This window comes from Rhipicephalus sanguineus, chromosome 10 (assembly GCF_013339695.2).
Source record: "Rhipicephalus sanguineus isolate Rsan-2018 chromosome 10, BIME_Rsan_1.4, whole genome shotgun sequence".
Classification (NCBI taxonomy): domain Eukaryota; kingdom Metazoa; phylum Arthropoda; class Arachnida; order Ixodida; family Ixodidae; genus Rhipicephalus; species Rhipicephalus sanguineus.
Window position 1 is genome coordinate 7,495,743 of NC_051185.1, and position 13,535 is coordinate 7,509,277.

The 13,535-nt window shown below is 47.8% G+C and overlaps 1 protein-coding gene across 1 annotated transcript; it reads right to left on the minus strand.

The window, feature by feature from the left end:
* Positions 1-1,682: 1,682 nt before the first annotated feature.
* On the minus strand, positions 1,683-11,135 carry LOC119372317 (uncharacterized). The gene is made up of 6 exons (XM_049419838.1): positions 10,761-11,135; positions 8,224-8,429; positions 4,907-5,070; positions 4,011-4,189; positions 3,033-3,211; positions 1,683-2,033 (listed from the first exon to the last, which is right to left on the minus strand). The coding sequence occupies exons 1-6, from the start codon at positions 11,133-11,135 to the stop codon at positions 1,805-1,807; spliced, it is 1,332 nt and encodes a 443-aa protein (XP_049275795.1). The 3' UTR covers positions 1,683-1,804.
* Between the last annotated feature and the right edge of the window lie 2,400 nt (positions 11,136-13,535).

The window sequence follows — 13,535 nt, forward strand, 5'->3', positions numbered from 1 at the left end:
AAATAAACTTACCATTTATTGGAAAGAGACCAAGTCAAACGAAATAAGCTGTCGATGCTTCATTTATTCCCACCCTTTTCTGTTCATTTCGCTTGAATTTATTTTTCATACCATCCTCGGATGACTGCAGGTTGAGATGCGGGGTCGTCCCTTGGGCCTCAGAAAACTAGCAAGAGCGACTAACATGACCATAGGCGTGCGCAGGGTTCCCCATCTGGGGGGGGGGGGGGGGGCAAAGGTTCATCGCAGCGCCCCTCCCCCACCCTACTAAGTGAATGTATGGGGTAGATTGTGCCCCCCCCCCCCCCCTCTTAGGTGACTAGAAGGGTCAATGTACGGGGCAGATTCTGCGCCCCTCTCTTACGTGACTAGGGCCCCCCGTGCGCACAGCTATGAACATGACGAGGATGATGATCCTGGGATGGCAATACTAGAAAACAGACTGTGCAATAGTTATAAAATGTGAGTAAAAGCACGACATACAGTCGAATTTGATCGGGTCTGGTAATCTCAGCTGTCTGGTCGAATCAAAATTTCAGACTTCCGTTATTATGAAAGAACTTTTCCCCTTCCTTTTTTTTTCCTCTCTCACTTCATTGCTCGTTATCTTAGCTATTTCTTTTTCTACTTCAATGATAGGGAGGTAAACATTAATATAATTATCATTAATAGGTCACAATACGTCTTCTTGGCCAATCTCCCTGAGTGGGTATGTGCCAATATGCATAGGCTACAAACAAACAAACAAAGACTGGCACCTACCCACTCAAGATAATCGGCCAAGACTCGGACGGATCACACGGTGACATTGTCACACCGAGTTTACGTTTTTTTATTGTTCTACATATCTTCGTTTACTTGGGCCTAGGAGCTATCGTGATATTGAAATTAAACTCTTCATTCATTCATTCAATACAGCTGCCCCTTGGTAACGATAATATCTATTTTGTAGAGGAGATTCATTTTCTAAGTTCCACTACACTGCTTTTTCCCTGTAGCCCGATTTAAGCCTATCCCACAAAGTGGGTAGGTGTGGCAGTTTAATATCATCATCATCATCATGAGAACAGCGCGAATACTAACGTACGTGAAGATGTGATATAGGGGGTGCTTTGAGAGAAGATATGCAGACCTAATTTTTAGAGCATTTGCAGTAAACCTCATTTATGTGTGGCAGAAATACACTCAGCAACACATCATTCACGTCAGCGGGTGTCAATCACACTTTGTATAATTAGTTATAGTTATCAAATTTCTATCTACGTGATGTAATCAAGTCATCGTTATTGCGAAGTCGGTGTGTTCCGACGACGCGGGAATAACTCTAATTGCGACTGTATTGACACTTTTAATTACGTGGATCACTGTGCAAACATCAGGAGCTAGTACGAATGAAAAAAAAAAAAACCTTCCGGCCACACGTTCCGAGGGCTCGCTAGAATTCAGCCTTGCGCGGATATTGTGTTCCGTGACTTTCTTTTGAGGAAAAAAAAGTAAAGCGCAAATCAGACACCCTCAGAAGCCGAGACATGCAGCGCAAATTTTATCGCAGAACATTTTTCTCTCAATTATCTTTCCCCCAAAAGTTATGTATAATCTTTCCCGGAATCAAGTTATTGTGGCCTACTGCACGTACGATCACAATCACCAAACGAGTCATTCGTTTTTCTATGTACTTGTTTAATCTGGACTGACGCTACTGCGACTCTATGCGAAATAGAAAAATCCTGTTGTCTGCACTGCGCTCCTGTGGCGCTCGATGATGATGAACGTAGCGCCTGACGACGCTGATTGGGCAGCCGGGCTAGAGAAGCCTGTGCAGCGCGTCGGTGAGTGGGAAGGGCCGCGCGCCGCACGCGCTGCTCGCGTCGTCGGCGTCCACGTCGAGCACGACAACGCCAGCCTTGGCGAAGCGTTCCACCACGTGGGGCACGCCCAGAGCCCAAGGCGTCAGCGCTGCCATCCAGGTGCGGTTGCGGTGAGCTACGACGCACTCGCCCGTCGGGCTGCCGTAGCCCGACCAGCCGTGGTCCCTGCAATAAAGTGGCATGGCGCGTGTTGAGGACGACGCAGCGAGCCATGGAGTGGAAAGTGATAGGCTTAACCTTAGGGGACAAGGAGAGAGCAGAGTGGGTCAGGGAACGAACGGGTGTTAAGGACCAGTGGCGTAAATCCAGTTAAATCAAAAGGGGGGACACACCTCCAATAGCAACCATTTTGTTTTTATTTTTATTTATATAAATATTAAAATCAGGCGTTGAAATAAAATTTAAGAAAAACGAGCATGGGTTTCCAGCTCATGTAATTGCATTGTTCTATTGAGCCTTCTCCGAAACCGGTCAAGCGGCAGTTGCGATTTCAAGTCTCCCATAGCTGAAGGGTATTGAACACAGTCCTGCACACACTGCAAAATAAATAGGCATTGACAAAAAAAAGTTGATTGCACTATACCTAACTCTCAAGCAATTCAAATATATGGTGTTTGAAAGATAAATCTCAAGGGGTATCCCCCCCCCAGCCTGAACACAAGGGGGGCCAGGACACCCCTCACCCCCCCCCCCCCCCATGATTTACGCCAGTGTGGGACACCTTAGTCGAAATCAAGAAGAACCCCCCCCCCCAAAAAAAAAAAAAATGTTTCTGGCGATCCTCTGGTGCGAAGTAGCAAATATGACTGAAAAAAGTGCTACAGGTCTTAATCTGATGTAATATAACTCCTTTTCGCTTGCTTTCTTCCAAGCTAAAAACTGATCTCTTTTTCACAAGTGCCGTCTTCCAGGGGTGTAGCCAGAATTTCTTTTTCAAAAAGTGTGTGTGTGGGGGGGGGGGGGGGGGCATCTACCAACCGTGGTGCATGGCCACATGCAAATATGAAAAATTCCGGTAGAGGGCTATGACTGCCTCCCCCCCTCTCCCCACCCCATCCTGGCTACGCCAGAGCCGTCTCACTGCGAAATGACTTTGACCCCACTTTTAGTCCGAGTTTTCTAATCTGGATGACGTCCTATGCCAGCACAACTTGGTCGGCGTACTTGATGGCGAGGCAGACGTCCCTGTAGGCCGCGCTGCTTACGAGCGACGCGGCGGCTCCTTCCCGGGAGATCGCTTCGCCACCCGCGGGAAGCGTGTATCGGACGCCCGATAGCCGGATTCCCAGCATCACGTCGGCCGTGCTTTCGCCGTCATCCAGCACGCGTCGGGCAAGGCCCCGCTGAGCAGAACGGAAAGAGCAGAGTGGCGTTTTAGAACGACATATATCTTAGGGGCATTACAGCTGCAATATAGGAGCGCCAACGCATTCAGAACTGAAAAGAGGGCAAGTTGCTTCTCCGTCATGTGCGCTACATAATCTCCAGCAAAAAAAAAAGAAAAAAGAAGAAGAAACAGCAATTCTGCTAGTCTCAAGCCGTAAGAAGCTGCAAGCGCGCGAGTGTGTGATTGGTTAGCACGATCACGCGCATCAGCATCATCATCATCACTTAGTATCATCATAATCATTTCGAGCACCATCGTAATCATCCTTACTCACTCCCCTCCTCTTGTCACGTGACCCGCGTGTCTAACTACTACTACTACTACTACTACTACTAACACTACTGCTACTGGTACTACGACGACGACGGCACACCTAAGACAGCTTCGCAGTAAAAAAAAGCCTTAATGGTTCAGCACCTTGCTGTATACGCCTGCTTCCTTCTCTTAAGGGTTCTTCGCTGGAAATTCATATAACGCACTTAACGTCAACGTTGTCGCATTGCAGAAGTCATTGACATCATCCTTGAGATTGTATACGTTCTTGGCCAGCCAGCCATAATGCACCAGCAAATGGGGCCCTGAACTGGGGGCTCCACCATCCGGTGAAAACAAAGCAAAACTAACAATGTTTCCTCCTGCTGCTACTATACAGCGGCTGGTTTGAAGGAGCACTGTACCATTAAGAACTGGTCTAGTATGTATGTCCTTCTGGGATCGCTTTAAGTGCTTTTGTTCGCTTTCAAGGTGTAGCATACCGGACACTGGGTCCTGCTGGCGTTCGCTGAAGCCGGTATCAAGACGACTGGGCCAATTTTAGCGTCCGCGAACATCTTCGGTCCACCTTCGCCGTCGGGACACGTCACGGCCACGGTGTAGCCGTGGTAGTCCAGGCGCTCGTACAGTGCCTGGAAGACAGCTACCTCATCCGGTCCACCTGCGTGTCGGTCCCGAAGTCGCTAGAGTTTAACGTGAGAGCATTTTTTTTTCTGTTACAAAAGTGTCAAACATTGTCACCCCATAGGAGACACAAGGACACCTCAGAGCTGTCAAACGTGCGGATACATGTAGCCGTAGCTGCTTGCCTTGTTACCGCATGCAAGAAATATGAATGACAACTATCTCGCTCCCTGAAAGGGCGGATCCAGAGTGGGGGTCCGGATGTCCTGAACCCCCGCCCCTTAATTTTTGAATGTATGCCCCCCTAAGAGGACCTACCAGGCCCTCTTATAAGCTGATACCCCCTCACCTCTTTCGGAAAAATTCCGTACCCGCCCCCGACTCCATGTTTTGCTCATTTTATGCAATACGGTTCTGGTGAGCTTTCGTATAGTTAAGACTGCGTTCTCGAATATACACGTACCCGTAACCAAGTTCACCGCAAATGCACGCATTAGGAATAAAGACTACACCACAAACCAGCAAACCGGCGAACTTCTAATCGTTCTGTATCTTTATACTTCATTTTCGAACGTCTTTATGCTATACTTGGTGGTAACACGGAACAAATGAAGCCTACAGAATACGAGTAAAATGAGATATTCTCGCCTTAATGCGTACCTTGTCAGTTGGCATGTTCAACTTCCAAACATATCACGCGCTCCATGTACAAGTTAAAGGACTAATCTTACTTCCGCAACTACGATCTCCTCACAGTGCAGTGCGTAGAGGAGCACCCCGTCGAGCCGGTTGAACTCGACGAAGTGGAGCACGTGCTCGGCGAGCCTCTTGGAGGCGTTGCCATGGTCACGCTGCGCCAGCGAGTGCAGCACACCGGGATCCTGTTGTGGACCACCCAGGGCCACCATCAGGCTCGGTCTGTGGAACAATACGAACAAGATCAATTGGTGATTGATCATCGCTCTTAATCAGGTGCTAGTTAAACGCTGGCCGGTCTCCTGGCTATATCTAGCACTTTAAGCGGGACCTGATTAGGAGGGTATAGGTGAAATAGCGCGCTTTGACGAGGACAAAGGGGACTCGAGCGTCGTGTCTTCCTCGTCGCTTTTGTCCTCTTCAAGAGAGATAGACAATAAAATGATGGGAAGGCAGGGAGGTAGACCAGAATTGTGGCATCCGGTTTGCTACCCTGCCCTAGTCCTCGTCAAAGTGCGCTTATGCGATATATGATAGTGAATACGAACAAGAAATTGCTGCTTGTCGATAGTTGGCTTATTATGCTGCGTGAAGAGCTCACTGTGTGTCTTCTCGGTGATCCTCGAGGTTTAATAAACACACAACACCTAAGTATAAGTGACACCGACTGTAAGGCAAAGCAATCCAACAAGCGCATAGTTTCTAAGTTGTTTCAGACAGTGAGACTGGGAGGCGGTTGCAAGATGTTTGCGGGTAGCGTAGTGAAGCTGCTATGGGGGCTAGTTGGTGCGAATACATGGCTTGTCCGCGCTGCCAGGAAGTGGAAGACTTTGAAACGGAACGGTTTCGACTCACCCTGTGTGTGTCTTTTTCCGTTTCAAAGCTGTCCAGTTCCTGGCAGCGCGAACGAGCCATGTGTACGTAGTGAATAACTTACGAGTTGACAAAAGCATGTGAATTGTGTCACAATTCACATGAGCTTGTGAATTCACGTGTACATCCACAAGCGTTTGTAAACTACACATTCACATGCGTTTGTTAATTGCGTCACAATTAAAAAAGCGACACAATTAAAAAAAACTTACCATTTCGAACAATGAACGATGGTGCCTCATTTGACACGTGCAAGAATATTTCAAAGTTATATCTTCGCAGCCACGCCCCCGTGGCTTAGCTGACGTGTTCAGCTGCTGAGTACCACGTCACGGTTTCGACTCCCAGCCGCGGCGCAAGCATTTTGATAGTACTAAATGCAAGGGTGCTCGTACATCTTAAATATAGCTGTTCATAAAATATCAATTTGGGCCAATTAATCCGGAGGTGCTATCAATCCTAATCATATTATACGGTGTAGGGAGTAGCCCCACTGTCGCTTTTGGGACTTCAAACCACACGCCAGTGCCCTGAGTCTTCAGTGCGAGTGGCTCCAAGGGCGATGCTGCGGTTTCTTCGGCAAACTGAGACTGAACGAAAAGTTATGACTGGTCTCACACAATGCTTTTAGACAGTGACTTTGTAGTGTAGTTGCAGACTCTCTCCTTCTCTTTCGTTCCTTCGTACCCCCTTTCCCCTTGCCCAGTACAGGGTAGCCAACCGGGGTATATTCCTGGTTAACTTCCCTGTCTTTCTTCTACCTTTCTCTCTTTCTCTCTCAAACCAAACCTGTCAGCAACAGCGCTGGTGTAGATTGCCGACGCTACTGAACAACCTTTCAAAAGAAAAAGAAAGAGACAAACACGATTACCAGGCGAAAATTGAATGATAATTACACTATATGTGAATAAACATACGCAGGCTATATAACCGGAATTTCCATACATAACTTTGTTTTTATCTCTTTCAAACCATCAAAAGACATATGTACGTTGCGTCCAAATAATCACAACGATACCGATGGGTTGCATGTGTACTAGCGTTCTTTTTTTTTTTTAACGCGATAGCGTTAAAGAGCTCGTTTCGCAGAAATTCCAGAGTCGGCGTCGGTTTCGGCGTCGTTGGTTGTGAGCGAAAAATCAAGACCGTGACCGAAAAATCGAGAAAGTTGCAAATAAAATGAGAATCGAACCCAGGCCGTCTGAGTGACAAGCAGGTCTTCTACCACAGAGCCACGCTATTACTTGAAACTGCTTCGGGAAAAAAAAACACTACGGGAATGCCATGTAGTGGAACTTAACGCATGTAATATTGCGTGGCAGAAGCGTGGAATTGCGCCAGGCGTCAAAACATGTGAATTGCGCAACGAGTGAGTGTTTTAAAGGTCTACCCATTACAAAGCGCTCAGACATATTTAATCATCATCAGCTTCAAAAGCATCAACAAAGTGAGCAGCTGCGTAGGTTCGCTTGTTGCATTAGAGACGCGTAGTGGGCCCTTCGCTGATTCGCAAAAAGAAGAATTATGGAGTAGTGAGCACTTAACTATACTTGCAATAGGCATTCTAAGAACAGTTCGAAACGGCCAATGTTACGCGCACAGTCGTTCGTTTCCTTACGGCACGGTTGAGGCATGCGCTGAGAACCGAAACTAGGCTAGCAATTGAGAAGGCGATGCGCACGAGACCCGATTACGCTATCGCGTTCTACTCCTGAAGGCGAAGTTCAAGCGTCTGCCATGTTTTTTTTTTATTGCATACCTAGGTGTTCGTGTACTCCTTCATACAGGTTTTATGCGTTTTTTTTTTTGTCTTACACTCGTGTAACATATACTAATGCGAATGTGATATGTACGTTTTCTTTAAAAATGCATAATTGAAATAATTGTGTAATGGTGCAATATGGATACGTATTTTAATGCGTAACAAGTATGTTAAACGTTAAGTATATGTTTTTTGTTAATGAAATCTTCCTTGTCAAATGTAACCATGCAGGGCCGGAGCCTTTGTCAAGCTCAAGGAAAGCGGCTTTTTGCTCCGTTCCTTGCGTTTTGTCTTCTCTTGACTCGAAGGCGAAAGCCATATCTCCTTTTCCTTCTCAGACGACGTATTGATCCTCCCCCGCACCCCTCCCCCGAGAGCTTCCTGCACCTAACATAGTTTCGTACTGCCTCCGGGATGCGAGGTCTTTTTGTAAGCTTTCTGCACCTTATCTAATTTTGCACTGCCTCCGTGATCGCCCCACCCTTTGACCGAGCAACGATGTCATGTGATGAAGCCATCACGTGACGTCACGTTGTGTTGTCATAATGACGTCACAAGTTTTTGCGATCTGTGACGTCATGACGACGTCATACGGTGACGTCATCACGCAGATCTTTTTTTTTTTTCATCACACGTGTTAACGCCGCGGTCGGTCAATATTCGCGTTTGATGAGGCATCTAAGGCTTTCGCCTTAATAAACTATGCCTATGTCTATGCCTATTGTCCGCGCGCTGCCCACCTCGTGGTCCCGTTTGTGTCCTGTAGTTTGAGGAATTCAGCAAAGCGAAGGTTGTTCGCCGACGGTTCCCCGGCCGGTGTCGTCAAGGTCAGACAGCAGAGCAACACCGCCGAGCACAGCTGCAGGGGCAAATGGTGCGACTTGAACCGGGAGTCGCTGCCGTTGTAGGCGCACCACAGGTTCTTCTTGGCCTCGGACGCACTTCCCTGGACGTCACAGCGAGATCGGGTAAATTGAACTAGTGGCAAATGTCATCGACGAGCCGTGCTTCGGGTGCGGCGGACAGAGATATTCATGCCGGGCCTTCGATTTCGACGTAAGAATGGCCGATAGGGCATGTTGGTTCAGCATATTTTGAAGTGTAAGGCGTGACGACGATAACGGACAGAGGGAGAGTCATACACACACACACTGGAAGCCGCTTCCAACAATTTTTATTCAGAAATTAAGGGCCGCAGTATATATACACTACGCGCTGTCACAGACCATAATTGCGCGGTCGCATTCAAGTATACACTTGTTATATATAACAATTGCAATTGGTAATAATGAGATTGAAGCCACGATAACACACTTATCGCCGCAAGCAAGCGATAGGTGTGTTAGCGTCGCTTCAATTTTATTATCACCAAAGGAGTTGTTATACTTGAATGTGACTGCGTATTGATGATCTGTGACAGCGCGTGGTATACACACGTATATACTGCGGTCCTTTCCAAATAAACATTGCTGGAAGTGGCGCTCCGTGTGTACGTATGACCCTACCTTTGTTAATTGTTGCCGTCGCGCCTTAAACTTCAAAGTACACTTTGATTTTGACTCCAGCTAACGCAACCGATATTAACCTAACCTAACCTAACCTAACCTAATCTAACCTAACCTAACCTGCGTTGCAACAGATTTGCGACGTCAGATTCGGATGAAACGATGAATAAGGAGAGAATGATATGATGTCGTTTACTTAGTTAGTAGGTACATACAAGCCCGCATTAACACATTTTTTCAGTTCATCTCAGGAATTGTTTCAGAGCTTAATGGATCAGAGGACAGAGGCGGCAGGGTTCTGTACTCGGAGTGCGTGCCGAATTCTCTGTTTCACGTCGAGTGTAGCCATCTGTAATTCGCATAATCTGGTCTTGCGACGCATCGGCACGATGAATACAGATAGCCCCGACATTGTAGGCATTACCAGTTCACGGCCGGAGTGCGAAGGCGGTGCCGTTACATTCCGTGCCGACTCCCGCCACAGTTGTAAGCGATTCCAAGCAGAGGTCGCGGCGGTCGATTTGCGCGAGCGAGCCGTCGACTTGGTTCGCGCCACGTTTTTAGAGCGAACCGCAGTTGGCGTCGCACTGAAAAGAAAAGAGAAAGAATACGTGCTGGGAGGCGAGTGGAGAACGCTCATTGCAGTTTCAGAGTGAAAGTACACGAGCATAGGCGGCGCCAGCCGGGGAAGGGGGGGGGGGGGGCAGCCCCTCCCTAACTTTTCACCTGTCCCCTCCCCCCTATTTATCCCCCAAGAGCAAACAATCATCAGAACACGACGCATAAGGTCCCGCCATATCTGACTCCTCCCGCCACCCCCCCCCCTTCCCGAGGGAAGAGGGAACTCACTTGTCGTGGGTGCCCTCCCCCGCCCCTCCCATCAATAAAAAATTACTGCCGCCGCTCCTGTGCGCAAGTAGCACACAGAGCAGATATTCTAGAACTTGCTGTTGGGCTAGTTGGTCATTCCAAGCAAGCCGAGCGCCTGCGCGTGTAGGTGTACAGGTGTATGCAAATGTGCCAGGTTGAGCTGTCATTTTTTCGAGACCTGATGTTGTAATGTAGATGCGCTGAGCGAAATGCACAAACGAGAAACGTAACAAAAGGTCGGGACAGGACGCATCTATATTACAATGCCGTACCAACTAGGCCAAATTGAAGCTTTGCTATGAGACCTGATGTAATAAGCGCTGCAAGTAGCATGCAACATTGACAAAGCGAAGCGGGGTGCGAGAGTAGGTGTGGGATACCAGCGCTCCAGCTGATATAGAGACTACTAGACCAGTGGCCTAGCGGTGTTAGGGTTGCCTGCATTGTTTGAGAGTGACGTGCCTCGGTCTGTACACTTCCTGCGTCGAAGCTCTGTTGCATTATCAAAACTGTGCGTCAGTTTTACTAGCTCGCTCGCGTTCGTTACGGGAGAACAGGACGTAAACCCCATGTGCAACAGCTGCTAGCAGGAACCGCTATAAAGGGTATTGCAGAGCGCAAACACAGGGACGCGGTGTGTGACTCACAAAGATCTTAGTCATGAAAATTTATAACTGGGAATCTAACTGGTTTCAACTGGTATCAATTGGTTCCAGCTAGAAATCAACCTGGCCCTACTTGTAGGCCAACTGGTTCCAGCAATGGAAGAAACTAGTTCGAGTTACAAGCCAACTCGAAACCGATTGGAACCACGATGAGTAGTGTACTTGAAGTAACTGGAACCCACTTGGGATCCAACTGGGACCTTATTAACCAGCGTATGCATACCTTGCAGTATCTACGGTCTCGTTAGCCACCGCTGAGAAGGCTAGGGCCCCGCTGTCCGGTGGGAGAGGATAGTCACTCATGTGACTCGGCGGCGGCCGGACCACGGGGTCGGCAGAGTGGTCCTTCCCAACGTGCGTCAGGACCACGGCCAGCCAGGAGACCAGGAGCAGCAGAAAGAAGATACCCGACGTCACCTGCTGGCGGCGGTTGCCCAGGTACAGAGGTCGCCCGTCCTCGACCACGTCTTGTGGGGCGGACGACTTCGAGGGTGAAACTGTCGACGGGGCCATGCACTTGTTGCTAAGCTCCGGCGTATGTGACATCTGCAGCTTTGTCGTCGTTGCCTCTCCTTGCAGGTGCACCGTGGATGATGGTTGAGACGCGGCCATTTTTTTTTCTCCAAAAACCTTCTTTGTTATCTTCTTCGTCTTCTGGAAATCGGCTGGTTGGTTGGTTGGTTGGTTGGCTGGTGGTGTGGCTAAACCTGCTACGGGGAGATTGGCCATGAACCGGGTGGAAGAGGGAAGAAAAAGAAGACAACGAAAACTAAACTTTGGAAACTAGTAAATTTATGTGTTTCAGATTAAAGGAGTGGTGATAATAAAAATGTGAAATTTTTTTAGTTATCTAGCCAATAATATAAAGGATAACCGTTCACAGCGAATCTTTCTTAGTATATCCAGTGCCGTCGTCGTCGACGACGTTGTGGTTGCTGTTATTGTAGTAGTAGTAGTAGTAGTAGTAGTAGTAGTAGTAGTAGTAGTAGTAGTAGTAGTAGTAGTAGTAGTAGTAGTAGGCGTCACGCAGGCCACGTGACCAGACGCAGTGGTGAATAAAGAAATAAAACTAAATAATGATGATGACGATTATGATGATGATGCACGTGATCTCGTGCCCTTACAGCGTTGCTGTCCGACGCTTTTCACGGCGTGGAACTGGCTGATTTTTTTCTATTAAAGTATTTGTTTTATTTTACGCAAAGAAAAGCAACACTGTTACTACTATCGTGAAATACTCTTTGTTTCGGCTATTATAATAATTATGACATCACGTACGCTCATAAATACAGCAACAAGCCAGTGCTGACACCCCTAGAGGCAGGGTCGCGGTAACATTTATGTACAGTCCAAGAACTCTGCCGAAGAGAGGTTTCCAGAAATCTTTCACTTGCAGACCTACGACATTCTACGAAGAAGCGTTCGGTAGTCTCTCGTTCATTACGATAATATCACTGGGAGCACCAATCGAAACCAGCGGATTAAAAAAAAACAGCTTTTATCTTTAATATATAACTTCTCTGGTTACGAAACATCATTGTGTTTGAAAGCAGAAAACATCGTTCAATTAATAAAATAAATTAATGAGGAAGATGTCAGTCACTAGGGCCTTAATCGATGTTGCGGCTTCATTATGTGGCTCACACCATTCCCAAGGGTAATTGGCCGGGGCCCGTGGTTTGTAGAGTTCCAGACAACTTCTGCGTCCTCAATCTCGCAGAATGCAAAACGCGCATCATAAAAACTCACAGCGTCCCTTATGCATTCGCTTAAGACGACTCGAAGGCCAAAGCCATTTTCCTATTTTTCTTCTCAGTCGATGTATTAATACTCCCTGCCTCCAGGATCGGAGACATCGCAAGCTTTCTGCACCTCAACTGGTTTTGAACTGCCTCCGTGATCGGCCCACTTTTGACCAAGCGACGATGACATGTGATGCCGTCATAGTGACGTCATGATGACGTCATATCGTAATGTAATGCGTGATGATGATGTTTGCATCCCTCGTGTCGACGTCGACGGCCAATTTTCGCGTTTGATTGAGGCATCTAATGCTTTAGCCTTAATAATTGATTTAGAAAGGTCCGACACGACGCTAGTGACTTGGGAAGCTTTCCTGCTGGAAAGTTAGCTCTATAATTAGGAAAAGTCCGCGCACCTACATGCAGGCAAGTAGGTTTGCGTATGCACGTGCACTTGCCGAGGCGACGAAGATGTAGAAGAAGACAGCGCGTGCTGGAGTCCGGTCTGCCCGTTCCGCAAGACCTGCCAGTCAGTGAGGCCGCCTCGTCGAAGCGGCCGCGGAACCACCAGCCAGGTGCGTTTTCTGTTTTCTCTACTGCGACAGAAGTCAGTCGTGAGGCAGTAATTCAGCCAGCCCTGTCCGGCCAGTTACGTTCGTACAGCTTCGCCGGCGCGCCCTCGTGGGCGCTTTTGGCGCCAACGGTCCCGTGGCGTCAAAGCTCAACAAAATGGCCGTTCGGACCCCTATACAACTGCAGAACAAAGTCGTTTATGCTCACGTCCAAATCGTACAACAAACCTACGGGCGCCAATCGAATGCATAACAATAAACGGAATGTTGAGTTGCCCAGTAATACGTCATGCAGTTTTGGGAAAACAAATTTTGGTGACGTATTCGAACAATACTAAAGAGAAAACACCGCGTAGTTTCAGCGCAATAAATTAGAGGACGCATAAGCTTCGCTTTTAAAAGTGGAACACCATAGCGTTATCCTACGCTCAGCCTCTGAAGAGACGTACCCACTACGTATCTGTAAGGGAATTCGCACATCTGCTTAGCGGCACGGTTTGTTCATGATGTAGCTGCTGATGATGGCGATGATGAATAACTGCTAAGCTTTTTCAACCCCACCCACCCATTCATCTTCCCTGGCTACGCTATTGGTAAAAGATACATAACCGGTGAAACGTGCCCTCCGACACATCGAATTGCGCAAGTTGTTGTCTACGTATAAAATTTTGTCTCTGCATAAAACACTTTTCCCCAGG

Coding starts and splice junctions, on each gene's coding strand:
- LOC119372317 (XM_049419838.1), bottom strand. CDS start 11,135: ATGGCCGCGTCTCAACCATCATCCACGGTGCACCTGCAAGGAGAGGCA. Junction 4,190..4,906: donor GCTCCTCTACGCACTGCACT/GTGAGGAGATCG, acceptor ACCGACACGCAG/GTGGACCGGATGAGGTAGCT. Junction 2,034..3,032: donor GACGTCTGCCTCGCCATCAA/GTACGCCGACCA, acceptor ACTTTATTGCAG/GGACCACGGCTGGTCGGGCT.